Raw genomic sequence first — 20,899 nt, 5'->3', positions numbered from 1 at the left:
TTTTAATCTTGTTTATTCATTCTCAGAGTGCCTTGCTAAATTACATCTTGTTAATGTGTGGTGATCACGTTAGATCTGAAGTCTATATAGGCCAAACATGCATTGATAGAAATTCTATTTCTTTTTTGATACAGTCTTATCTGTACTTCTTTTTTTTTGGAGAGTGTTTTGCTCTTTTGCCCAGGCTGGAGTGAAGTGGTGCAATCTCGGTTCACTGCAACCTCCGTCCCCTGGGTTCAAGTGATTCTCCTGCCTCAGCCTCCCTAGTAGCTCGGATTATAGGCACCCACCATCACATCTGGCTAATTTTAGTATTTTTAGGAGAGATGGGGTTTGCCATGTTGGCCAGGCTGGTCTTGAACTCCTGACCTCAGGTGATCCACCTACCTTGGCTTCCCAAAGTGCTAGGATTATAAGCATGAGCCGTCGTGGCTGGCCTGTACTTCTTATGTGACAGTGTAAAATGAAGGCCACTATGTATTTCAATTAATGGCATCTAAACTTGGTTCCTCACTTGGGTAGGACACGGAGCAGTTTCTTTTTTTGTGAATTCTAAAGCAAACCTTGTTAACTCTGAACAGCTCTTGAGAGATGTGATGTCAGAAGTATGTATTGAGCACCTAAAGTCTTTACCTTCAGTTTTTCTAAATATTTTACCTCCAGTTGATGCCACCTCTGAATCCACATTTGGAAATTCATAATTCTTCAGATATTTTTTCTTTTATGGGGTAGAACCTCTCATGAATACTTTTTAGTGGGTTGAAACATAGTTACACAGCATTAATATTTACAGTCACCTAAACTTATTTCTTTGTTTACCGAGCCTCATCTCCGTGCCTCTAGATGAGATTGTGCACCTGAACTGCAGGCTCCCTTTAGGACCTCATTGGCATTGCCTTGTGATGACTCACCATTATAGTAAATTCCACCCAGCTCAAACTAATCCCAAAATAGGGTTCAGGGATTACCGACAAAGGCTAGGCTAATTCTTTGCATAACAGCCGAGTGGTAGAGCAGAAAAAAACAGGAATCAGAGAGTCCTAGATTCAAATTCCAGTTTGACCATTTGCAGACACTTTGACTTAGAGCACTTTAAGTATCATCACCGAGCCTCCCTTCCTCATTCGTGAAGAGGGATCATATTACTCACCTTATAGCATTTGTGTTGTAAGGAGTCAATAAGATCATCATACGAGTGAAGTGCCAAAGACCATGCCTGGCCCACAGATGTCATTAAACATGGTAGCTGTTTTCTCCCTAACTATAAAGCAGCATCATTGTCTGAGGTAAATACCTGAAGTTCATCATCTCACGCCAGGGAAATCGGGGATACGGACACATAAGAAGTGAATTTAAGAGCAGAGATTTAGCAGGGGAAAGAAAAAGAGAATAGCTCTCTCCTGCAGAGAGAGAGGGACGGCCTAGTGGGTCTTCCGGTTTCATGGTGAAATGCATGGGATTTTGTAGAGGAGCTTGAGGAGGTGGTGTCTGATTTACACAGGGCCTGAGAGGTTGGTCAGACCAGGCGTTCCATTTGCATAGGGTGCAAAGAAGATGGCTATCCCACCCTAATCTTTGATTATGCAGATGGGGTCTGTACCTGGCTGGTGCCATGTTGTCTGCTTTTTTACTGCACATGTGGTGACAAAGAAAAGGAAAAAGAGACTCTCCATGCTGAATATACCTGCCTTCCAGGTATCCCTTTTCTATTGGCACAGCTGCTGGCAGTTACCTATGGAGGCTTTTAGCTTGCTTATCTATGCCTGCACCTTGATTTTTTGGGCTGCTTTTTATTAAAAGGAAACCTTATCGAGGACTCTCTCACCCTTACTATCTGCCTAAATAATTTCTTTCTAGCTCCTGTATCAACTAGATTGAAAGTTCCATGAGGCCTCAAATCTGATGGATCCCAGTTGCTGTTTTTCCAGTAACTAGAATAGTGCTGGGCACATGCTAGACACTTAACAAATACTTGGTAATTGATTGTTATAATTATTAGCATAAAAGTCAGGTAAACTCCAGTGCCTTCTTCAAAGAATCCTGCCTCCATCCTCTTTTTCAAATTAAGTCCAAGCACAAATCTTTCCATGAAGCCACATCTGTATGCTCTAATTTGTAGCTATTTCATGCTTAACTGGCACACCTCCTCCCCTCCTTACCATTTACTGTCAGGATTAAACAGGAGTGCACTGCATATACAACGTAGGGCCTAGATGATTTCTCCATATCTTTGAGTCTTGTCTTCTTAAAATTCAATTCTACCAGTCATTCTTGATTTTTAAGCAATTGCTGGGCAGTGTGCTGGGTTCTAGAAAAGAAACAGTATCTGCCTCTAGGAGTATCTAGTCTTTCAGTGGATACAGCTTTGTAATCTAACAATTACATCACAAGGTGATATGAAAAACTATATGCACAGAGTATGTAGGTAGCAGAGATGGGAGAAAGTAATTAACTTTCTCAAAAATCAGGTTATAAGGAAATGTGACTTCTCAAGGAAGGTTAGGAATTTTCCAGCTGGTTAAGGTGGGAGAAGAATATTCCAAGGAGAGTAAACAATATGTGCCCAAAGGCATGAGATAGCAGGATATTATCCTGGAGAACATAGAAGCAATTCAGTACTGTTGGAGCATAATGAAGAAGCTGGGAAGTAAGGAGGGGGCCAGGAAATTGAGGGTGATAAGTTCAGAGACAGAGCCAGTGGCCATATGTAGCAAAGTTTCGAATGTCATAAATACTGTAGGTGACGGGGACCCTGGAATGGGATTATCTGAAGAAGTTTAGAAATGACCGTTGATGGCAGGGTAGAAAATACACCAGGAGAAAAAGTAAAAGAGATTAAAGCTGCACAATACTTCAGGAAGAAGTATGAGTGGTCTAGATGAGAAACACTGAGGGCCTGATGTGTAGCAGGACAAGCCGCAGACAAAACTCCTCAGACACAGAGTTAAAGAAGGAAGCAGTTTATTCGGCCGGGGGCATCGGTAAGACTCCTGTCTCAAGAGCCAAGCTCCCGAGTGAGCAATTCCTGTCCCTTCTAAGGGCTCACAACTCTAAGCGTGAGAGGGTCGTGATGGATTGAGCAAGCAGCAGGTATGTGACTGGGGGCTGCATGCACCGGTAATCAGAATGGAACAGAACAGGACAGGGATTTTTACAATGCTCTTCCGTACAATGTCTGGAATCTATAGATAACATAAGTGGTTAGGTCAGGGGTCAATCTTTAACTACCAGGCCCAGGGCGTGGCACCGGGCTGTCTGCCTGTGGATTTCATTTCTGCCTTTTAGTTTTTATGACTTCTTTCTTTGGAGGCAGAAATTGGGCATAAGACAGTATGAGGGGTGGTCTCCTCCCTTAGACTGAGTCAGTGCTGATGAGACAGAAAGACAGATTGAGCTGATTTTTAGGAGACAAAATTCAGAATTGATAAGGCTAGCTTGGACTTCGGGTGTAGGTAGATAAAAAGGAGAAAAAAATAGCACTGTTATTGTTGTGTATCTGTTACTCGGTAAAATGTAATGCTAATCACATAAAAATGCTCAGAAATAGTTCTTTAATAAGTAAGTCTTCATAGAATTATCTGGTCTTGATTTAATTTTATTTCCAATTTTAAAATTACTTTCTATTAACTAGAACCTTCCATGCTTTACCCAGCCTCTTGGTGTGTTTCCAGTCTACAAGGATTCTCTTAATATTTCCAAGTGATTTACAAGCAGAAAACTAAAAGGTGACTTTGTTTTCCAACCACATATTTATCTATTTAGATAGTCATTAGCATAGTATTCAAAAAGCCATCTGAGAATGACGTTGCATGACTAAAAACAAAGAAGGAAAGATGTCAAACCTCAATACACAAGCATGAACCTTCTTTTCATTGCAGGCCACATAGAGGAACACCACAATTTTTCTTAGTATTGAAGTTCATCTCAACCTCAACCAATCTTTAACTGTGTATCATAAACACAGGTTTTTTTTCATAGAAAACAATTTCTAGTTTACAGAAAAAAATGTCAAACTCAGTCTATCAGAGCTTTAGAATTATCATGGAAGATGAACAACAAAGTATAAGCAAAATTGCTTGTTTTTGTAAGCTAACTGCAACTACAGAGATGAGAAAGTCTTCCATTGATATGATGGCTATCGTGCATATATTTTTATATATTTCTAAGGATTGAAAGGAGAACTATCAGGGCTTCAGATACATTTTGAAGAGATAATGTTATGTATTTATTTTGAGACAGGGTCTTAGCTCTGTCACTCAGGCTGAAGTGCAATAGCAAGATCACAGGTCACTGCAGCCTTGACCTCCGGGGTTCAAGTGATCCTTCCACCTCAGCCTCCTGAGTAGCTGAGACTACAGGCACTTACCACCATGCCTGGCTAATTTTTAAAATCTGTAGACATGGGGGTCTCACTATGTTGCCCAAGGCTGATGTCGAACTCCTGGGCTCAAGCAATCCTCCTGCCTCAGCTCCCAAAGTGCTGGGGTTACAGGCACGAACCACCACTCCTGGCAAGGAGATAATTTTATTTATTTATTTATTTAGCTATTTTTTTTGAGACAGAGTCTTGCTCTGTCACCCAGGCTGGAGTGAACTGATGCCATCTCAGCTCACTGCAACCTTTGCCTCCCGGGCTCAAGTGATTCGCCTGCCTCAGCCTCCTGAGTAGCTGGGATTACAGGTGTGCACCAACACGCCCAGCTTTTTATTGTATTTTTAGTAGAGATGGGGTTTCACCATGTTGGCCAAGCTAGTCTCGAACTCCTGACCTCAGGTGATCTGCCTGCCTCAGTCTCCAAAAGTTCTGGGATTACGGGTATGAGCCACCATGCCTGGCCAAGGAGATAATTTTAAATGATCAAAAATTTTGAAGGCATATCATACACGTACGTGTATGATCTCTGAAAAGTGTTTTAAAGATAAAGTCAGCAAAGTATAGCCTGTTGGCCAAATCCGACCCACCACCTGTTCTTGTAATGCTGTTAATTAAGAATAGTTGTTGCATTTTAAAATTTTTAAAAGGTTGAAAAAAATCAAAAGAAGAATAAAATTATCTGAAATTCCAATTTCAGTGTCCATAAATAAGGTTTTATTGAAGCACAGTTCACTCATCCATTATGTACCAGCTGCATTCATGCTACAATAGCAAAGCTGAGTGGTTATGACAAGACTTTCTGGCCAAGAAAGCCTAATGTACTTACTAGCTGCCTCTTTCCAGAGACTGTTTGTCAGCCCTGTTTTAAGAGCTTTCCTCTAAAGAAACACAAGCCTTTAGTAAACTGAAGACTTCTTCATAAAGATTTTCTGTGTCAGTCATACATTATGTTAAAAAAAAAGAAAATACATGAATTTAGTAAACATAAAATTGATGTTATAGACTAAAATAATAGGCTTGCCTTTATATTTAGGATACTTATTTTCCCACCTTATGTCAGTAGCATAGTTACAAGAACACATGCTTTAGGGTGGTCATTCTTTTTTCTTGAATCTTGATGAGCTTTGCATGACCTTAGGCTAGTTATCTAACCTCTAGTAAGCCTTAGGTTTCCTACAAGAACAGAATAATAACCATACCAACCTCATGGGAGTATGGTAAGTACCAAAATGGGTAACTGGGGCATTTTTTGGGGGGAATTACTTAGCTTGTTATCTGGTAGTAGGTGTGCAATAGATTATAATTATCATCATTCTCTGAAAATGTCACTTTTGCTTTCTGGTGCTCCATTCCTAGTACTGCCTGTAAGGTCTGCTTTGACAAGGAAATCTGTAAGACCGTGCCAACATCATTTTGCATAGCCAGAGCCCCTCTCTGTGTTACAATCTGGAGAAAAACTGTCCTCAGGTACATGAATCCAAGAACACACTTGACAGAAGAATGGAAAAAGGGAAGCCTAGGAAGTCTAGAAACAAAAATCATAGTGATGAGCGGTGCTGGAAGGCTGGTCAGCAGCCAGAGTACAGCTTGTGAGCAGCATATTGGGATTTTTTTTTTCCACGTTAGACTCTATTCCAACTCTTTCTATGGAGAGCCCACGGTTTTGTGATGGGTTGTTGATGAAGGAAAGCTCTGAATTTTTTAGAGTAGATGAAGTGTTTGTCATTTTATTCCATTTTATGTTAGGTTCACACTGCCATTTTTCTTTTATTATTTGATGTCTTAGCTGATGACATCCCAGGCGACTCCCAGGAGAAAAGTACTCGGAAAATCACGAGGGTGCAGTTACTGAAGACTCAGTGATTTCTTTTTCGCTGGGCTTGTTCTGCCTTTAGAATCGTTGTGACTGTGGATTCCTGCAGAGGAACTAGGGCCTGGGGACCTCATGGCTCCTCAGCTATGATGCACGTTCTCTTTTCTTCCCTTATCTCAAGTAGGTCCTGAGCAGCCCAGCCCAGGTGGTCTCTTCTGCTCACCAGGGGTGGCCTGGACTCAACTGATAAGAGCCCTCTTTTCTTGGCCCTTACAAAACAAATCTCTGCCTAAAGACAGCTAAAGGGGAAAAAAACACCACCAAACCAACAACTCCTTTGTACCTCCATTATCCCCAAAATTAGATAAAGAAAAGTTAGAATACCAGGAGGCAGCAGACACCTCCACAATGCAGCTTGGAAGCAGAATTTCTGTAGATCTACTGTCTTTTTTTTTTTTTTTTTCAATCACATAGAAGAGTTTGTACAAATCTCATTTGTTTTCACTTCCTGCATTTTTGTGTCTTGACACATTATTTTGAGGAAAATTCCTCTGAATTTTATGCTTGCTCTTCAATTACGGTTGAACAGGAACTGTTAATTGAGTTTAGCCACTCAAAAGAACAAAGTATTTCATCATTCTCACATATTCTGGTTGGATTCATGGTTAAAGAAGACAAATAGAAACACACATCAGCCTGGTGTGGGGATAAAACCCAAAACAGCGATGCTCACAGGCATGCCTGAGAGTGGAATGGTGATGATGGGGGGGTGCCTGTTTACTGGTAGTAGGAGTAACTCTCGTCATCGTATTCCAGCTCATCTTCGTCATCGTCATCCAGCAGCCCATACTTAAATTTCCGGTAGACTGTGCCATCCTGGCCCATGTAGACGATGTCATCATCATCATCCTCATCATAGTCCCGATCCCTGTACTCAATCACCTGATCCTCTTCAAAGCTGGTGCTCTCTCCATAGCTGCTCTTATAGGAGGAGTAAGACTTGTTGGGGTCGGCCAGCTTTTCATAGCCGGCCTTTGCTGCTGGCTGGACTCGGCCGCGAGATTTCTTCCACACGACCACAGCTGCCCCGAGCAGAAGCGCTAGCATCACGGAGGAGGTGATGAATAGAGCTGTCTTGAAGTGCTCAGCTGCAGGCCTAACCTTGCTTGTTCGAAGGATGCACTCTTCTGTTGGAGGAAGATCCCAAGGGAAGAGGCAAGAGGGAAAAAGTAGAAGAAATAGAATAGAGAAAATTAGATTCTGAAGTAAAGAATTTCACCTTTATTTTAAAAATTGAAAATGGTAGAATCACTGTCTCTGATTTTCTTCTTTTTTTAATTTTAATTTTAATTTTTTGTAGAGACAGCTTCCCACTATGTTGCCCTGGCTGGTCTCAAACTCTTGGGCTCAAGAGATCCTCCCACCTTGGTCTCCCAAAGTGCTGAGATTACAGACGTGAACCACTGCACCCGGCCTGTCTCTAATTTTCCTAGAAGGCATACCACTGTATAAAATTGGAGTATGTAGCCCGTGAGAATCCTAGCCTATGTCTGATGAAGCCAATAAATCCTTCTAGAAAGAAGGTCAGTTTGCCATCCAAAGGGAGTTCCCTTATCCCCGTACCTCATAGGTCAGTCACCAAGTATCCAACCTTATCAACTGATTCTTCTATTTCCCTCCTAAGAAAATATTTCATCTTGGACCAAGCTTTAGTTATTGCTAAATGCTCTATTTTCTTTCCCAATTCCAACTTCTTTTCTAAGACTGAGTCCTCTCCCAAGGTACCCTTAAGCCTGGGCCAAGATGACTGTCCCACCACTTAAGGGCAAGAGCAGATAATTTATAAAACTACTGACTCTGAGAGCCATGTGGGGCCTTAGAAATTACTTAGGCCAATTTGTTGTTTGACATTTGAGGGAACTAAAGTCCATTGAGAGGAAGTGAATTGTCACATTGTCAGAGACAAGACCTTATTTGTGGAGCAATCAGAATTCAAATCCAGGAATCTTAGCTCCATGGTACGGTCTAAAGACATTAGGACAAAAGGCTCTGACAAGTGTTCTTTGGCTTCTTGGAGTTTTGTGCTCCTAGCCTGGCAGAAAAAGAAGTACCATCTTTAAATCCTATCAACTTGAATGATAGGGAATTTTTTTCTATCATTATTAAGAGTTGTTTTCTTTTTTTTTTTGAGATGGAGTATCTCTCTGTCGCCCAGGCTGGAGTGCCGTAGCACAATAGCTCAGCTTACTGCAGCCTCTGTCTCCCAAGCTCAAGCAATTCTCGTGCCTTAGCCTCCTGTGTTGCTGGGACTACAGGTGCACACCGCCATGCTTGGCTAACTTTTGTATTTTTAGTAGAGATGGGGTTTCATCATGTTGGTCAGGCTGGTCTTGAATTCCTGACCTCAGGTGATCCACCCTTGGCTTCCCAAAGTGCTGGGGTATAAGCCACCACACCCAGCCATTATTAAGATTTTTGAAATCCAGAGCTCCGATCCCTGTCATCCATCAGCCTTTGTTTTGATGCCTTGATTGAGAATATGGAGTAACCAAAACAGTTTCATGGAAGGAAAGATTCAACTGTAACTTCAGTGATGAGGATGAGCTCATTTTTCTTACTTATTTATTTATCCAGGTGGTATGATTTGGGTAGTATGTCTATTTTTTTTCTATTCTTTAACCCACCACATGGGAGTATGAAAGAACCAGAGAAAAAAACTATCAGGCCATGTTGGATGTACAGGCTGAGATACACGTAGGTTTTTCATAAATATTTGTTGAACCTCTTGGATCTCTCTTGTTCAGGGGGTAATTTCATGAACAATTCTAGGTACATTCTACACACTAGATAAATAAATATAACACTGCTGCCAAGGTGCAATGATTTTTGCTTATTAAATATTGACCAATTAGATCTGATTCATCATGACTGTGTATTTCTCTTTCTTTTTTGCTAGTGAGAAACAAGTTTTCTACTTTATCATAATTTTCATTCTCATGGGATTTTACCTATCAAGCCAACTTTCTTCTTCTAAAGTAACAGCCCTATCATTATTACATTCATCATTAGCAAGTTCAGCACAGAATTTTTCCCTGGAGAAAACATTAAAGCAATGGAGAGATTGATAAGCAATCTGTGTGTGGTACTGTGAGATAAACACTGCCTGAAGCAGTAGAATCAATATAAAAACCTTTCGATGTTGTTTCAATTACTAGGGTGCCATATGCAGTCATGGCTTGCTTACTATTCTCCATCCCAGATCTGCAGAGTCAGGGTTAGCCTCTGTGATATGGTTTCCTTGAAGGGGCAGAGTGTCTCTGTAAAGAAGGATCAGGTAATCAAGAGCATTTAGACTTTTGCAGATTGCCGCAGGTGGCTCTTCAAGAGCTGCAGGGGGACCAGAAGAGCTGACAAGATAGTTCTTAGTTGGAACAGGCTTTCAGAAACTCTGCATGCAACATGCACAAACTTCTGGTTTCATTTAAAGGCGTTAATGTTGTGAGGGTTATTATTCTTAGCTGATACAGAATGGATACTAGCAATCAAACCCTGAAGGTAGGTGTGTCTGAAGAACAGGGAAAACCAGCTGCTCATGGGGTTGGGAAAGCTGAAAGCAGGAAAATGTTTTTGGAAAGATGATACTTAAAACCCAACTGAAAATGCTGATCAAGCCAGATACGGTGGTTCATACCTGTAATCCCAGCACTTTGGGAGGTTGAGGCGGGCGGATCAGGAGTTCGAGAGGTCAGGAGTTCGAGACCACTCTGGCCAACATGGTGAAACCTGTCTCTACTAAAAATACAAAAATTAGCCGAGTGTGGTGGCGCATGCCTGTAATCCAAGCTACTCTGGAGGCTGAGGAATCGCTTGAACCTGGGAGACAGAGGTTGCAGTGAGCCGAGATTGTGCCATTGCACTACAGCCTGGGTGAGAGTGAGACTCCATCAAAAAAAAAAAAAAAAAAAAAAAAAAAAAAAAAAAAAAAAGAAAGATGAAAAGAAAGGAAGAAAGAAAGAAAGAAGACAAAAGGAAGGAAGGAAGGAAAGAAGGAAGGAAGGAAAAGAAAGAAGAAAGAAAGAAGGAAAAAAAGAAAAAGAAAGAAAGAAAGAAAGAAAGAGAAAGAGAGAAAGAAAAATGCTGATCAAAAATAAAAAAGAAGTGGCTGGTAGCAGTTATGGGTCTGGGATTTTCTTTTTTCTTTTTTTTTTTTTGAGATGGAGGTTCGCTCTTCTTGCCCAGTCTGGAGTGCAGTGGTGTGATCTCGGCTCATCGCAACCTCTGCCTCCCAGGTTCAAGTAATTCTTCTGCCTCAGCCTCCCTAGTAGCTGGGATTACAGGCATGTGCCACCACACCCGGCTAATTTTGTATTTTTAGTAGAGACAGGGTTTCTCCATGTTGGTCAGGCTGGTCTTGAACTCTCGACCTCAGGTGATCCACCCGCCTTGGCCTCCCAAAATGCTGGGATTACAGGCGTGAGCCAACGTGCCTGGCCTGGGTCTGGGATTTTCTTTACTTACAAATGGACCAACTCAGAAATATGGCATCTCTTTTTGTAGGTGAATGTTACTTCTAGACCCCAAGGAAATTATCTACTTCTGGCCTAGAGAGTATATTTTAAGAACATATGTTTCTTTTTCTTTTTTTTTCTTTTAGAAAAAATCACTCAGTTTGAGATTTTTCTAAGTTTATGACCAACGAGAACCAAGTACCCACATGGATGGGGTTAGTTAGACTTGAGGATAGCTGAGGGACTGGAAATTGGTAAAGGGGATTTTACTTCTTCTTACCCTTCAATAAAAATTCATTTCTAAAATGTCATAAGTCTCTAATGAGAGGCCCCGGTTTGGGCTGACTTTCATAGAATGATTCTTCAACAGAATCAAGATAATATTGACATCAGCTTCCTTGATAGTTGATTCTTTTCCTTTTTTCCCAGGAGGGAAGAATAAAAAAAGGAACAAAGTAATTCATAAAGATAAAATGCTAGCTCTACTTGAGTTCTAGTCTTGGAGGCAAGTGGAGCATCTAATTCCAGATGAACCATTTTTTTAAAAAAAAATTGAGCCAGCATCTTGCTCTGTCACCCAGGCTGAAGTGCAGTGGTGTGATCTCGGCTCACTGCAATCTTTGCCTCCTGGGCTCAAGAGATCCTCCCACCTCAGCCTTCTGAGTAGCTGGGACTATAGGCATGCACCACCACACCCAGCTAATTTTTGTATTTTTAGTAGAGATGGAGTTTTGCCATGTTGCGCAGGCTGGTCTCAAGCTCCTAGACGCAAGCGATCTGTCCACCTCGCCCTCCCAAAGTGCTAGGATTACTTACAGGCATGAGCCAACGCATCTAGTCTCCAGATGAAACTTTTAATATTGGTGTGGACTTGGGCATGTGAATCAAACTCTTTGAGCCTCAGACTCCTCATCTATAAAATGGGACTGATAATCTCTACTTGTGAAGTGAGACAATGGATGTGAAGTTTCAAGTACAGTAGGCCCATAGTAGGCACTCAATAAAAAGATAGCCATATTGATTCTCCTGAACTTTCCATCCCCACTCCCTCTGCTCCCATTGGCTTCCTGAGGACATGCCCTTCCTCTGCAGGCTGCTCTTGCTCTCCCCTCACCCGTGGTGTCCTGGCAGTCACAGCACTCCTGGGCACTGGTGGGATCGGAGGTGTTGCAGCAGTGGAGGCAGCGGCTGTCGTCCATGTGCAGCACCAGGTTGGCGGGGCACAAGGTGCAGTTCTTGGCCCCTGGTCCCTTGCATTCCATGCAGCTCTCGTGGCATTTTTCACAGTTAAACTTCTCTCCCTGGTAAGAGCAATCAAGAGGTTCCGTCTGAGTGCAGAGGGATTAACAAGCACTGGAGTTCCCAGATGGTATTTCATCTTGTCTCCATAAGGAGGGATGTGTGTGGGGGACAGCAGAAGGATGGTGTGTTCTGAGCCCATTTTTAACTGTGCTGGGTGAAAGAACCCACTGTCTGTGATGGGGTGGAATCATGGCTGTGCCCTGCCCTTTGAGATCTGCTAATAACAGTGGGAGAACAGACATCTAGAACAGTTTGGGTTAGGAGCTGACAGCTCCTGTGCTCAAGGACAGCTCCTGTGCTTAAGGACAGCTCAGGTCAAGGACTAGTTTTGTCTGGCCCACACTGTTGACTTTCAGTTTAAAATATTTTGCATTCATTTCCCACATCTCAAAAGTGGGATATTTCACATGTAAATTCGTTCCTAATTTCTCTTTAGAAACTAGAAGACCTGTCAACACTGGATTCGTCACTCCCACGTGGCAATGGCCCCCCTTTCCACTCTTCTATTTGACACAATTCCCAGCACTTGCTATGATGTCACCAACATGTAGGTGATACATCAATTTCTACTTCCCTTCAAGCTTCAAGCTTACACTGTGGTTTTCTTTGACCCAGCATTTATGTTTGTGACCTGCTTGGCCCTCTGTGGTTACTGGATTATTGTGGTCAGGCCCCAGAATAATATAGATTGTGGCTGTGTAGCTCAAGTAGTTACATCTCTTTAGGAAGAGAGTGGAGAGATGAGAAGAAAGTGGCTTCCCTCCTGACAAGTTGCTCCTTGACTGGTGCTGGAAACGTGGGTTAGGGAAGGTGCCTTCCTGTTTTACTTCTGTAACTTTGGAAGTATGGTATGACAGAAAAAGAAGAAGGAATGGAAATTGCTTTTGTTGAGCACCTTGGCATGTTTCAGGCACTGACAAGGTGCTTTCTCAGCTGTTACTATCTCATTGAATCCTGCATCTCACATATTATCTCATCCTTCAGGTTTAATCCCAGCTTTGTTACTTACCACTCATATAATTTTTTTTTTTTTTTTTGAGACAGGGGCTTACTTTATTGCCCACGCTGGAGTGCACTGGTGTGATCGGATTCAAGCAATCTTCCTGCTTCGGCCCCACATATAGCTGGGACTACAGGCATACACCACCATGTCCAGCTAATTTTCTTTTTTTGTATTTTTTGTAGAGATGGGGTTTCACCGTGTTGCCCCGGCTGTACTCATATAATCTTTAACACATTATTTAACCTCTTTGAGCCTCAGTTTCTCTGAACTGTAATGAGGGCTGTTGCCAGAATTTAAAGAGAACTCATACGTAAATATATTAGTTTGTGTTAATGTCATCATGGGGAAATTTACTTATTTTCTAAAGTTTGAAAACACAATCAAGAAATTTGTGGTCTTGCCGGGTGCGGTGGCTCACACCTGTAATCCTAGCACTTTGGGAGGCTGAGGTGGGTGGATGGCTTGAGCCCAGGAGTTCGAGACCAGCCTAGGCAACATGGTGAGACCCCGTTTCTACTAAAAATACAAAAAATTAGCTGGGCATGGTTGTCAGAGGCATTTGAACCAGAGCAACTCCATCCTGAATAGGGGCTAGGTAAAATAAGGCTGAAACTTAGTGAGCTACATTCCTAGATGGTAAGGCATTCTAAGTTACAGGATGAGATAGGAGGTCGGCACAAGATACAAGTCATAAAGGCCTTGCTGATAAAACAGCTTGTAGTAAACAGCCAGCCAAAACCCACCTAAACCAAGATGGCAATGAGAGTGACTTCTTGTGGTTCTCACGGCTACACTCCTACCGGCGCCATGACAGTTTACAAATACCATGGCAACATCAGGAAGTTACCCTATATGGTCTAAAAAGGGAAGCCATGAATAATCCATCCTTTGTTTAGCATATCATTAAGAAATAACCATAAAGATGGGCAAGCAGCAGCCCTCACAGCTGCTGTGTCTATGCAGTAGCCATTCTTTTATTCCTCTACTTTCTTAATAAACTTGCTTTCACTTTGCCCTATGGTTTTGCCCTGAATTCTTTCTTATGTGAGATCCAAGAACCCTCTTTTGGGGTCTGGATTGGGACCCCTTTCCGGTAGCATCTTTCTGGCAACCACAGAAGTGACAATAGTGAGGAAACTCCCAACCCAAAGGCTAACTTTGCGTAAGTGGTGGGGACCAGTGACATGGTAGTCCCAGCTATTCAGGAGGCTGAGTTGGCAGGATCACCTGAGCCCAGGAGGTCAAAGCTGCAATGAACTGTAACTGCGCCACTGCACTCCAGCCTGGGTGAGAGTGAGATCCAGGCTTAAAAAAAAAAAAAAAAAAAAAAAAAAATTATGGTCTCAAAATCCATGGCAAATGAATCCTCATTTTTTTCCTTCCTTCCTTCCTTCCTTCCTTCCTTCCTTCCTTCCTTCCTTCCTTCCTTCCTTCCTTCCTTCCTCCCTCCCTCCCTCCCTCCCTCCCTCTCTCCTTTCTTTTCTTTTCTGTTCTGTTCTGTTCTTTTCTTTTCTTTTCTTTTCTTTTCTTTTCTTTTCTTTTCTTTTCTTTTCTTTTCTTTCCTTTCCTTTCCTTTTCCATGGGGGGTTTTCTGGTAGAAACCAGAAAACCGGCTGTACAAATTCTAAAAGAGCTGTAACACTGCAAATGAATCCTTCTTAATACACTGTGATCGGGTAGAGGAAACAAAAGGTCAACATTAGCTGTGTTGCTCCTATGTTATTCACATGTTTCTGGTTAGACCAGAGAGAAGTAAGGGATAAGATAGTTTGTATTTCTGACATAATATTCTTATGTTGGCTGAAACTTCTGTGGTGATGAACAACAAATAAAGAATTCATTCCAAGGCCCTCACGACTTAACTTCTCCATTAGCTTAGATCTTCTCAGTTCCTTTGGAGTAAAAGTTAAGGCTACAGGTGGGTAGCACCATTATTACATGATGCAATGGTACAAGATTTTAAAATATTAAACATACAGTATTTCTATAGTATGAGAATGTTGGGACATTTTGATTGGCCAGAATGACATGCAGGAACTAAGCTCATGTTCCTCTCTGGAGAGAGCAGAAGGCCCAGCACCCCTAGCCCTCCATACCTCTCCCACTCTGTATTCCCCAACAAGACAGTCCGAGGTGCAGATCCCTCCCATGAGGTGGTAACTCCACACACAGGATAAGCAATTCAACGCTCCTTTTCCTGAAAGAGAAAACATTCTATGTTATGAGATTGACTTTAGATTTCAACCTCTGTCTCTGTTCCGGAACACTTAGGAACAAGGAATATGTCAAGTAAATTGAAGCGGAAGGGTGAATTGATTGAGGATATGAAAAAGAAAAAAGTCTCCCACACAAAGTAGAAATTATACAATTAGTTCAATCTATGTCGACTCTCAGTCTGAAAATTGAGGATTTTGGGATGACAGATATTTTATTACTGCAAGAGAAAAGATTTTCAGAGAATGAGAAATCATGCAGAAAGTGTATAAAACCTTTGTTATTCTGCTTATTGTTTAACTAGTGTGGAGGATGTTACCAGCTGTTTGGAGGACTGCAATACTCAGTGCATAAATCATGAATAGAGAGTTTCTAATTGAGAAACAGCACTAAACTTGGCACTTAAATGCTAGCGCTAAAAGGATTCAGCAGGTCATTTTGTTTGGTGGTTCTTAATTTCGGGGTGGTGTTGATGGTGCTAGATTTCTTTGACATTCTCTTCAAAGCTGTAAGTTCTCTTCTCAGAAATTTGACACCTTATTTATTTCTCTTTTTGAAAATACTGATAAATGAAAACTAAGGCCCAGACATGTAATGCCACCTATCCAGGGTTACATAGGTGGTGGTCAAGATTCAAATTCAAGTTTGTTGACTCATAATCCATTGATCTGTCTGTCTTTCTTTTTGTTTTCTTTTGTTTTTTTTCAGATGAGGGTCTTGCTATGTTGCCCAGGCTGATCTCAAACTCCTGGACTCAAAGGATCCCTCTTGCCTCAGCCTCCAAGTAGCTGGGATTACAGATGTGTGCAATTGCGCCTTGCTGAGGTGCTCTTTCTACCACACTATCTGCCTTAGCACATGAGCCACCAAACAGAGGAGGTCTGAATCTACAGCCTCTGTTTCCTGTGGAGACAATACTCTTTCTCCTAATTCAGACACCCCAGAAAGGACCGACCCAAACATTTCTTCTATGCAGGTATCAAGGGATAACTTCTGGAAAGTTTGGGGACAGGAGATCTAAATCTAGCTCATTCTGTTAGGAAGTCCTGGATATTTTTGCTGATCATTTTAAAATGGGAACATAAGATTAATGGGCATAGAATGTGCCTGGTATTGTAAGTTAGAACTTGATATAGGTCTTCCCATCAGAACAATCCTGTAAAGGGTGGTTTTTGAACTTGAAATAGAACCATGGATCTGTCATTTACATTCACAATGTAGTTAAATTGACATTTCATGGCTGAACTGTGAGCTCAATCATTTATAATGTTTCTGTGGAAAAATAAATTCTGAGCTCCAAACAACAGCTTAGAGAATAAACACCTTTATTACTGAACTGCTTCTTAGGTTGGAAGCTGCCTGTAGTGATATAAATTCAAAACCACTTTATTTTTATCTTAGCTCTAGCTTCATACAGAATTTCCTACATGTTCTGGAACATTATTGTGGTCTCTGATGGAAGAATCACTCTTCTCCTATTTCCATTCTTCCTTTTTCCCATTCTACATTTTTCTAAAATACAGCTTAGATGTCTTACTTCAATTTTTAACATACAAGAGACTTTTTTTTTTCAAATGAAGAGAAATTAAGGGTAGATACATGTTCTCACTTTAATGTGGAATCTAAAACAATTGAACTCATAGAAGTAAAGAGTAGAATGGTGGTTACCAGAGGCTGAGGGGACTGGGGAGATGCTGGTCAAAGGGTATAAGGTTCTCGACAGGAAGAACATGTTTTTTGAGATCTATTATATCTCATGGTGACTGTAATTAACAATAATATATTGTACTTTCAAAATTGGTAAGACAGTAAATTTCAGATGTTCTTACCACAAAAATGATTAAGTATTTGAAGTGATGGATTTTTTTTTTTTTTTTTTTTTTTTTTTTTGGTGGAATCTTGCTCTGTTTCCCAGGCTAGATTGCAGTGGTGCAATCATGGCTTGTTGTAATCATGGCTCACTGCAGCCTCAACCTCCTGGACTCAGGTGATCCTCCTACTGTAGCCTTCTGAGTAGCTGGTACTACAGGCTCACACCCCATACCCAGCAAATATATATTATATATTATTTATTTTTGTTTTTAGACAGAGTCTTGCTTTGTCACCCAGGCTGGAGTGCAGTGGCGCAATCTCAGCTCACTGCAAACTTTGCCTCCCAGATTCAAGCAATTCTCCTGCCTCAGCCTCCTGAGTAGCTGGGACTATAGGTGTGCACCACCACACCTGCCTAATTTTTTTGTATTTTCAGTAGAGATGAGGTTGCATCATATTGGCTAGGCTGGTTTCAAACTCCTAACCTTGAGTGATCTGCCTGCCTTGGCCTCCCAAATTGCTGGGATTACAGGCATGAGTCACTGCGCCTGGCCAAATTTTGTTTATTTTTTATAGACATGAGGTCTCACTATGTTGCCTAGGCTGGTCTCAAATTCCTGACCTCAAGTGATCCGCCCACCTTGGCCTCCCAAAGTACTGGGATTACAGGTGTGAGCCACTGTACCTGGCCTGATGGACATGTTAATTAGCTTGATTTAATTATTCCACATTGTATACATATATCATGACATCCCTTCGTACCCTATAAATATATATCATTATAATTTGTCAATTTATAATAAAATAAATTAAGAGTAGAAAACACTAAAAGAGGGGGAACAGTCCATAACTAGGTTAGGTCACAAAATTCCTACCTTAAGGTTGGTTACATTTTCTTTTTTTTTTTCTCTTTGTTTTTGGAGACGGGGTTTTACTCTTGTTAGTAGAGACGGGGTTTCACCATGTTGGCCAGGCTGGTCTTGAACACTGACCTCAGGTGATCTGCCTGCTTTGGCCTCCCAAAGTTTACAGGCATGAGCCACCATGCCTGGCCAAGTTTGGTTACATTTTCCAGAAGACCAACAATAAATTGTCTGAGGCCCAGATCCTAGGCAATACCCAAGGGCACTATATGTCAGCTTTGGGTGACAAATCGGACTTCATTTACATCTCCTACACCGATTTATTGCAAAACTTGCACACTTAGGGTACTCAGAATCTTTAGCAAAAGGCACTTTGTTAATTTCCAGAAGGCTTTCTATTATTTTAAAGTTTAACACCCTACATCTATCATCGCTTCTAAGGTTCTGCGGGAGCTTTGGGACCTAAAAGACAGGCATTTTGTCATTTCTTTAAAACTCAGAGCAGCTCACCATCTGCTCTCCTTCAGACTGAATCCCATGGGATGAATTCAACAAATGCAGAGCAACTTCTGGGGTCTGTTCATGGGCCTCAGTCCGCACAGAAAGATGCAGCTTGGGAGAGTTAAGAGGCTTTGGTTACTCAGCCTGGATTTTGATTCCAAACCATTTTATGAGGAGAAGAAACAATAACACAAAACCAAAAAACAAACAAAAAATAAATAAAATTTTATGAGGAGGATAAGTAAAAAGTTAGGTGTGTGAAGGCAAGAAATGAGCTAATTATGGAGGTATCAGTTACAGAGAAAGGTACATATGAAGCCTGAGTGTGCTATGTTTTCCTGCTCCACCTCTCCTTCCATGCTTTTACATATTTTTCTTTTTTAACATCTAAAATTGTTGGGCAGTCCAAAGTGAACGAAATGTAATTTAGTTGGTAATTTCTTATTTAGGTTGCTAAATTATTTTTCTGATTCTTTCATGCATCCTCATTTCTTACTATGAGAGTTAATGACTTAAAAAGGAAGGAATTCATCTTTTTTTCCTACATAGTTTGTATCCCATGAGAAAAACCTGTCTCCAGATTTTGTATCTATATGTTGCAAAACCAGATGATAGCACAACATTTTCCTAACCAGCAAGGGACATGTGTGCTATAGTAAAGAAAGGACTGCTCATTGCAAATAATTATATTAAAAAATAACATTAAATAAAAAATAAAAATTAAAAAAAGAATGATAGCAGAAAAAATGAGCACCAAAGATAGAAAACTTCAACTGGGCAAGTTCATGGGTTGACGTCAAATACAAGAGGAAGAGGTACAAACACTCAGGACAGCTTCAAGATTTACCCACTAACTCCTAGTCATCCCTTGAATACAATCTCAAGAACACTGTGTGGATGAACTTTTGAGACTGAGAATGCCCAAAATCATCATCCTTAATTCACCCAGGAAATCTCAAACCCAACTAAAGACACGTATAGTATTTCTATACTGTAAGGGCACAGTAACCAAAATACCATGGTACTGGTACAAAAACAGACACATAGACCAATGGAAAAGAATAGAGAACCCAGAAATAATGCCACACACCGAAAAACCTGATTTTTTACAAAGTCGGCAAAAATAAACAATGGGAAAAAGAATTTTTGGTCAATAAATGGTGCCGGGATAGCTGGCTAGATACATGCAGAAGAATAAAACTGGATCCCTACCTATCACCATATAGGTGATAACTCAAGATTGATTAAATATTTAAATGATAAACAACCCCATCAAAAAGTGGGCAAAGGATATGAACAGACACTGCTCAAAAGAAGGCATTTATGCAGCCAACAGACACATGAAAAAATGCTCATCATCACTGGCCATCAGAGAAATGCAAATCAAAACCACAATGAGATACTATCTCACACCAGTTAGAATGACGATCATTAAAAAGTCAGGAAACAACAGGTGCTGGAGAGGATGTGGAGAAATAGGAAAACTTTTACACTGTTGATGGGACTGTAAACTAGTTCAACCAGTGTGGAAAACAGTGTGGTGATTCCTCAAGGATCTAGAACTAGAAATACCATTTGACCCAGCCATCCCATTACTGGGGATATACCCAAAGGATTATAAATCATGCTGCTATAAAGACACATGCACACGTATGTTTATTGTGGCACTATTCACAATAGCAAAGACTTGGAACCAACCCAAATGCCCATCAGTGACAGACTGGATTAAGAAAATGTGGCATATATACACCATGGAATACTATGCGGCCATAAAAAAGGATGAGTTCGTGTCCTTTGTAGGGACATGGATGCAGCTGGAAACCATCATTCTCAGCAAACTATCGCAAGAACAGAAAACCAAACACCGCATGTTCTCACTCATAGGTGGGAATTGAACAATGAGATCACTTGGACACAGGAAGGGGAACATCACACACTGGGGCCTATTGTGGGGAGGGGGGAGGGGGGAGGGATAGCATTAGGAGATATACCTAATGTAAATGATGAGTTAATGGGTGCAGCATACCAACATGGCACATGTATACATATGTAACAAACCTACACGTTGTGCACATGTACCCTAGAACTTAAAGCATTAAAAAAAAAAAAAAATAAGACTTTGGCCAGGTGTGGTGGCCCACGCGTGTCTTCCCAGCACTTTGGGAGGCCAACGTGAGCTGATCACTTCAGACCAGGAATTTGAGACCAGCCTGGCTAACATGGTGAAACCCCATCTCTATTAAAAATATAAAAATTAGCCAGGCATGGTGGCGCATGCCTGTAGTCCCAGCTACTCAGGAGGCCGAGGCAGGATAATTGCTTGAACCTGAGAGGCAGAGGTTGCAGTGAGTGGAGATCATGCCACTGCACTCCAGCGTGGACAACAGAGCAAGACTCTGTCTCAAAAAACAAACCAACAAAAAATACGAAAATAAGCCACGGATGGTGGCATGAACCTCTAGTTTCAGCTACTTGAGAGACTGAGGCATGAGTATCACTTGAACCCGG

The 20,899-nt window shown here is 41.3% G+C and overlaps 1 protein-coding gene and 1 non-coding gene across 6 annotated transcripts in view; both read right to left on the bottom strand.

The window, feature by feature from the left end:
* Positions 1-2,944: 2,944 nt before the first annotated feature.
* PCSK5 (proprotein convertase subtilisin/kexin type 5) overlaps positions 2,945-20,899 on the bottom strand; it is a 464,549-nt gene continuing 446,594 nt past the window's right edge. For 3 of the 5 annotated variants that reach the window (XM_077966251.1, XM_077966252.1, XM_077966253.1), the window contains 4 exons: positions 15,098-15,198; positions 14,229-14,306; positions 11,811-11,997; positions 2,945-7,375 (listed from right to left, as the gene is read on the bottom strand). In XM_077966251.1, coding sequence (XP_077822377.1) covers positions 6,966-7,375; positions 11,811-11,997; positions 14,229-14,306; positions 15,098-15,198 — 776 coding nt within the window. In that variant the 3' untranslated portion in view covers positions 2,945-6,965. The remainder of the gene's footprint in view (positions 7,376-11,810; positions 11,998-14,228; positions 14,307-15,097; positions 15,199-20,899) is intronic. The other 2 variants (XM_028835254.2, XM_015117916.3) reach the window with 1 other exon arrangement.
* Positions 14,584-14,645, bottom strand: LOC114672893 (U7 small nuclear RNA). Its single transcript, XR_003723424.2, has one exon. It is a non-coding gene; the product is annotated as a U7 small nuclear RNA (small nuclear RNA).

Source organism: Macaca mulatta, chromosome 15 (assembly GCF_049350105.2).
Source record: "Macaca mulatta isolate MMU2019108-1 chromosome 15, T2T-MMU8v2.0, whole genome shotgun sequence".
NCBI lineage: Eukaryota > Metazoa > Chordata > Mammalia > Primates > Cercopithecidae > Macaca > Macaca mulatta.
The sequence above is the reverse complement of the archived record's forward strand: the minus strand, read 5'-3'. Positions and strand labels throughout refer to the sequence as shown.